This window comes from Stegastes partitus, unplaced genomic scaffold (genome assembly GCF_000690725.1).
Source record: "Stegastes partitus isolate 25-593 unplaced genomic scaffold, Stegastes_partitus-1.0.2 Scaffold1257, whole genome shotgun sequence".
Taxonomy (NCBI): domain Eukaryota; kingdom Metazoa; phylum Chordata; class Actinopteri; family Pomacentridae; genus Stegastes; species Stegastes partitus.
This window is the reverse complement of record NW_007578988.1, coordinates 113057-120331: the sequence shown is the minus strand read 5'-3', so window position 1 is coordinate 120331 and position 7275 is coordinate 113057. Positions and strand designations below refer to the sequence as shown.

Sequence of the window (7275 nt, the reverse complement as noted above, 5' to 3'; positions counted from 1 at the left end):
GTGACGAGTCGTGTCAGGGTTAAAAAATAGTCTGGAGTTTAAATGCACCAAAAAATCTCTGATAAAGCAATTTTTAAAAACTAAAAACTCTTTTATCTTATATATCGAGCCAAATTTTCACAAATATCTTTAAACAAATCCATATTTCAAATCAGAAATTCAGTAACTCCGCATTGGTATGAAAAAGCATCCAGGTGTCTTTTTGTTAAACTCATGAAGACTGAATTAAAACAGCACAAGTGTGAATTAACCCTCTGAACCCCAAAACCTCCCACAAGGTTTAAAAGGCTTGTTACCTTTAAAAATAATGTGAAAATTACAGCATCTCTCAGGGAAAAACGACTAAAAACAGAAAGAAAATGTCAACTTTGGACAGAAATCCTGATGAAAACTTACCAGACCTCGACTTAAAATCGAGATATTTCTTTAAAATCTGTTTATTCTTCATGTCCACTTAAAGAAATGACCAAAAATGACACCAGAAACAAAAACTTCTAAGCTTTTTCAGAGATCAGATTTACTCAAATTGAACCGTTTTCTGTGAACAGAAATGTTAACGCTGTCGTCAGTCATGATGATTTAATTGTGGAATTATTATTATTGTTATTATTATTATTAATATTATTATTATTAGTAGTAGTAGTAATAATATTTATGTAGTGCTTTTCAAGATACTCAAAGATACTCAACGGTTTACAAAAAAGGTAACGACAAAACAAAAAAACAAAAATAATAACAAACGTTAGATTAATTAATTGCGTCTCTTTAGTCCAACCAGCAGTTTATCTTTTAGATTTAATCCTGCATTGATGAATATATTGTAATTATTGTTATTATTAACCTGCAAAATGTTTGACATGAATCAGATTTTATTCTGTCAGACAGGCGACAGATTTAATCATAAAACAGAATTTATTTATCATGACTGAACATTCAATCAGACATTTTTAAAAGCAGAAATCTGTAAATATAAAACATCTAGGAGGGAAAAAAAACACATGCAAGTGCATCTATGAAAACAGTGGGAGCTTAAAAACAGTCACTTTTACTAAACACGTACAAAAACGTCGCTCAGAATCGACGTACAAGGTGCAGCTGCATGTAAACGTGTCAGGACATAAACACGAGGTGCATGAGGTGGCAGGTAAGACGCTAATGATGTCGTTTAATCAAACTGTGTTAAATGATGAAACTGATGAAGCAAACATGAATCATTCAGCCGGTGAGGGAACAAAAGCGTCCGTTTCCTCCCAGAATAAATCCTCCGGGAGCAGAAACCTGAGAGTGACTCGTGTCTGACTGACAAAAACCTGCCACCAGAAATGCTAAATGTGTCACAGCGGAGAGCGTGACGGCTGCAGCTGGCGTCGGGAACAAGATGCTCACGTGATCTTTTGCCGTTTTGGTGAGAGAATCGAGCAGCGTGATCAGTTAGTGGAGCATTGATGAGTGTTACTGTGTGGATGAGGCCCACCGCAGCAGTCGGGATGGTGAAGCATCAGCCTGGTTTATAAACTGTAGCTCTGCTCAGAAAGGCCGCGACTGCAGCAAAGCACTTCGCAGGATCTCATGTCCTGCAGCTGGAGATTTAAAGCTGCAGCGGCCGTTAAAAACACTTTGTTTTTTAGCCACATTGGCATCAAAGTGACGTCAACGGCACGAGCATCAGCTTCTGAATCAGTCAGCAGCTGTTTTCATCATTCATTCTTTTTTTTTTAAAGTATAAAAAAGTGTAAATCCTCTGATTCCAGCTTCTTAAATGTGAATGTTTTCTGTTTTTTTTTCCTCCTCTGTGACAATAAGCTGGATGTTATCGGGTTGAGGACGTAATCTTCAGCTTGGAGTGGTGTTTCTCACCATGTTCTGTCTTTTTATAAACCAGATAAGTGATCAGTTAATCAAGAAATGAACCGACAGAGTTATGGTCAGTGCTTGCTCACCAGTTGTGACGACAGATAGTGAAAACTGAGGCGATAAAAAAGGAGAATCTGTCAAATAATTACTCTGCTGCTGCGGTTGTTCCTTTTTTTAACTAATAAACACAACAAAAAGTTAACATAAATGTATAAAATTTCAAATTTTCTGGGTTTTTTTTTCCCTCCTTTTTGACAATAAACTGAACGTTATTGGATTGGGGACGAATTGAGACGTCTGAGGACGTAATCTTCAGCTTTGGTTGGTGTTTTTCACCATTTTACAAACCAAAGAAGTGATCAGTTAATCAATAAATGAGTCAACAGAGTTATCGTCAATGCTTCTGCACCGATCATGATGACACACAACAGACAACAAACCCCCCCCAGATAATCTCAGTTGTCTTTGAAATCAGATGAGAATTCGTCAGTTATTCATTTCTCAGCACTATTACTGCCGCTGTTGATCCCTTTTTAACTCGTAAAAAGTTATAATAAATATATAAAACCCCAGATTCCCTAATTCCAGCTTCTTAAATGTGAATTCTTTCTGGTTTCTTTCCTCCTCTGTGACAATAATCAGAATATTATTCAAAACAAGACATTAGAGGACGTAATCTTCAGCTTCGGTTGGTGTTTTATGAACCAAACATCTAATAAATAAATGAAGAAATGAACCAACGGACCAGTTGTAACGAAACGTAGGCAAAAAAAAAAGAGATAATTACTCATTTCTCATCTCTGCTGCTGCTGTCGTTCCTTTTTTTTTAACTAATAAACAATAAAAAGTCAATTTAAACCTCAAATTCTCTGATTCCAGCTTGTTAATGTGAATATTTTCTGGTTTCTTTCGTCCTCTGTGACGTTAAAATCTTTGGATTGTGGACAAAACGAGACACTTAAAGACGTAATCTTGCCTTTTGATCGACATTTTGTTTAAATTCTGAAAACACTTCAGCTAAATTACAGATTAACACCAGTTCACCGAATCCCAAATGAAAGGCAGCGACGTGCTTCATGAGAGGATTTCCAGAGATTGTAATAAAAGTGTTCCAACCACAGCTTTGTGTTTATTAGAAACCACCTCGTGTCTCGTCTGCACAACTACAAGCTAAGTAAATAAAGCATTAAGAGATTAAAAGAAGTTTTATGCGGCAAGATTTACAACATTTTAGGAGACTTTGTGGACAGTTTTTGGAGTTAAATCAGCAGATCCAAGCTAACATGTCTGTGTGTCTGCAGGACGGCTTCACCCCGCTGGCGGTGGCGCTGCAGCAGGGCCACGACCAGGTGGTGTCGCTGCTCCTGGAGAACGACACCAAAGGCAAAGTGCGACTGCCGGCGCTGCACATCGCCGCCAGGAAGGACGACACCAAGGCGGCGGCGCTGCTGCTGCAGAACGACCACAACGCCGACGTGGAGTCCAAGGTAAACGACTACAGCTCCCAGCATGCCCTGCTGCCAGACAGGAAGCAGGAGAGGTCCGACTCATTCGTAGCTCCGGTCGGTTCTTTTCACTGAAGCGGTTCCTTCAAGAGTTGGCAGCTGTGAACTGACGACTGGCTGCAGTTTCATATTCACACAGTAGAAAGTTTTATTATTATTTTATGGATTTTTTTTTCTTGTTTTTGTTAAATAACAAACAATAACGTGTAAAATCACAGAAAAAACAGGCATCAATTTACACAGTAACCGTAAAAGAAACAGGCCCAGAACTGGACATTCCTGTGAACTTTCATTTTTACAAATACTAATTAGTTTTTTCTGTATTTAACTATTTTAACTGTATTTAAATCCGCAAAATAATCACATTTTTTTTGCACGTATTTTTCTTAATTTGAAAGAAAAATCATGTATTTTAACTACTATAAAATGATGAATCATTTTCTAAACTGTTATTTTATAGATTTTACCTGTTTTAGACTAAATTTATTTATTTATTCCTGTTAACAATGAAAAAAATAAACATGCCAAAGCTGTAAACAACATCCAGATCAAAAAGCTTTCATTTCTTCTCTTTCAACCCTCGGCCGTAAAAATTACACAATTTTATTTATTACTGTGTTTAAATCAGCAAAAAGTGACATTATTTTTAAAATTAGCAATTATTTTAAAGTAAATTCTGTATTTTAAGGATTGCTGTTTCTGTTATTCTGTAGATTTATTAAATTACACATGAGATCTACTAAAACCACCCAAAAGTTTACTTGTTGACCGTAAAAACAAAAACAAAAACAGGCCAAAGCTCAACCTAATGTCCATGAAAAACATCACAAAATCAGTATTTTTGCACTCTGAAATTACTTTAAATTAATTTCCTGTAAATAAATCTGCAAACAAAAGATAATATTTGCAAAGTTGTTTATTGGTATTTGAAAGGAAAATTGGGTAAATGAGTGTGTGTTACTTATTTAACATAAATTTCCTGTTATTTCTGATCATTTGATTCACTAAATGTCCAACAAGTTTTCGTAAATGAAACCCAAATTAACCAAATATGATTTTTCTCTCGCTCCTCTCGTTGTTTTGCTGCCGGTTGGTTTTATCTGTTGCTCTCTTAAACCTCTTCAGAGGAACAGAAAACTCGTCTCTGCAGGAAAACCCTCTGATATTTCCAGAGACGTGAATTCCTCTGGAGATGTGGGAAACGTCTCCTCCTCAAAATCCCGTTTTTGTCCTTCACACTTTGACACTTCGGTCGCAGAATCCGTCTGAAGCAAATCTTCTTACTGTCAGGATCAGATCACGGAGCCGCGAGATAAACTGGAGTTTCTGCTGAACACTGAATCTAAACATTATCGGCATCACAGTCAGGTGCAACATCCAGCTGCTTCTTACTGATTCAGTTAAAATCTGATACCAGAATGACGGATTATAATCTACAGACGTAACGGAGCTTCATTGTTTAGTTTCTGTTTCGTCGGAAAAAAGTGGAAAAAAATTTCACTAAAATCGTGATTTATTCCATAATATCTGTCAAAAATAATCACAGCTTCATGTTTTTTGACCTTTTTTTGCCCTGAGTTTTGCCTCTCAGGCTGCAAACGTATTTTCCAAACTTACATCATGAACAAACGTTTTAATAATTCAAGTTGCTGTTTGTATATTTTTGTCCAGGCAGCTTCTGTCGTACTTCCAGACGACCTTTAATAAAGCTACGAAAAAACATAAATGCATGATTTAAAAAAAACAAAACAAACTTAATGATTAATTTATTTTTAAAAAAGAACGATAATAATAATAATAAAAATGTTGGTAACTTAAGCCTGACGTGTAGTTTATGTAAATGTTTGTTGTGTAGCAATAAAAAAAAAAAAAAAAAAACAGAAATGCACGATTTTTTCAAATTAAAATTAATAATTCATTAAAAAAAAAATAAAAAAATTAGAAACTCAAGACTGACATGTAGTTCATGTAAACGTTTGTTATATAGCTAAAAAAAAACAAAAACATTATTGCATGACTGTTTTTAAAAAAAAAATAAAAAATTAATAATTCATTTATTTAAAAAAATAAAAATAAAATTACTGGAAGCCTGACATGTAGTTTATATAAACGTTTGACATGTGGCTAAAAAAAAATCAACCTAAACTGTATTTTATTTGTTGAATTTACACCAGAAGTGATTGTGAATTAGATGTTGAATATTTATTTCACAATAAAAGCCCGTATGGCAGTAAATCATCAGGTTTCTTTGGTTAGACGACACTGTTAAGTCTCTGTTAAAGACAAACACATTAAGTCAGAACTAGCGTCCTAATAATACAGTAAATGAAGCGTTTGTTATTAATAGAAATCAGAACATCACTATATTGTGTTGTTTCCTGGTTTTAATTCACATTTTATTTGTTAAACTAAACTTTCGCTGCTTCAGTGAAAAGAAAAACTCGTGATTCATGGAAAGCGTCCCGACGACGACCAAAGGAGACGCATTTCACTTTTTTTTTTTTTTTTTATTGTGAAAAAGAAAAATTCCACAGAAGGTGATTTTTCCGTTGGTGGACGTTTTTCTTGGTCCACAGTAACAACACAGGCGCCTCTGTTTCCTTTACTGAGAACTCAGAGCTGCAGTCTCTCCGTCCAGCTGTCGGTTCTTCTGTCTGGTTTTGGTTCTCCTCATGACCCACATGCCATCTACAGCTTGGTGCCGCCATGGTGGTGTCGTTGTTGTTGTTGTTGTTGTTGTTGTTGTTGTTGTTGTTGTTGTGGTGCACTAACCACCTCATTCTCTCCTCCTCCTCTTCCTCCGACTTCTCCCTCTACTCCTTCCTTTTTCTCACCCGACCGTCCCCCCTGTTATCCCTCCTCCCCCTCCTCCCTTCTAGATGATGGTGAATAGAACAACAGAGGTACATCTTCTCTTCTTCTTCTCTTACTTCTTCTTCTTCTTCTCTTACTTCTTCTCTTAATACTTCTTCTCTTACTTCTTCTCCTCATCCTTCTCCTCCTTCTTCTAATTCTATTCCTTCTCTCCTCCTCCTCCTCCTGCTCTTACTTCTTCTTCTCGTCCTTTTTCTCCTCCTCCCCATCCTCTTCCCCCTCCTCCCTCTCCTCCTTTTTCTTGTCTCTCCTTCTTCTCCTCTTATGTCTCCTTCTTCTCCTTCTCCTTCTTCTCATCTTTTTCTTGTCTATCCTTCTTCTCCTCCTCCTACTTCTTCTTCTCCTCCTCCTCCTCCTCTTCCACATTCTCTTACTTTTTCTCTTGATTCTTCTTCTTCTTCTCTTCCTTCTCCTCCTCCTTTTACTTCTTCTCTCCTCCTCCTTCTCCTTCTTCTCTTCATTCTTCTCCTCCTCCTTCTTTTTCTCTTCCTCTTACTTCTTCCTGTCCTCCTCTTCCTCCTCCTCCTCCTCCTCCTTTTACTTCTTCTTCTCGTCCTTCTTCTCCTCTTCCTCTTACTTCTTCCCCCCCCCCCCTTCCACCTCCTCTTACTTTTTCTCCTCATTCTTCATTTTGTTCTTATTCTTCTCTTCCTTCTTCTCCTCCTCCTTCTTCTCTTCCTCTTACTTCTTCCTCTCCTCCTTTTCCTCCTGCTTCTCCTTCTTCTCTTCATTCTTCTTCTCTTCCTCATACTTCTTCTTCTCCTTCTTCTCTCCTCCTCTCTTTCCTCCTTCTTCTCTTCCTCTTACTTCTTCTTCTCCTCCTCCTCCTTCTATCCTCCTCTTCCTCCTCCTCCTTCTCCTTCCTCTCCTCCTCTTCCTCCTCCTTCTTCTCTTCATTCTACTTCTCTCCTCCTCTTCCTCCTCCTCCTTCTCCTCCTTCTTCTTCTCTCCTCCTCTCTTTCCTCCTTCTTCTCTTCCTCTTACTTCTTCTTCTCCTCCTCCTTCTTCTGTCCTCCTCTTCCTCCTCCTTCTTCTCTTCCTC

At 37.3% G+C, this 7275-nt stretch overlaps 1 protein-coding gene across 1 annotated transcript in view; it reads left to right on the top strand.

Moving 5' to 3' along the window:
* Positions 1–7275, top strand: part of LOC103369229 (ankyrin-3-like) — a 98807-nt gene that overhangs the window by 12381 nt on the left and 79151 nt on the right. Inside the window, exons 3-4 of the mRNA XM_008297892.1 lie at positions 3156–3341; positions 6239–6262. Coding sequence (XP_008296114.1) covers positions 3156–3341; positions 6239–6262 — 210 coding nt within the window. The remainder of the gene's footprint in view (positions 1–3155; positions 3342–6238; positions 6263–7275) is intronic.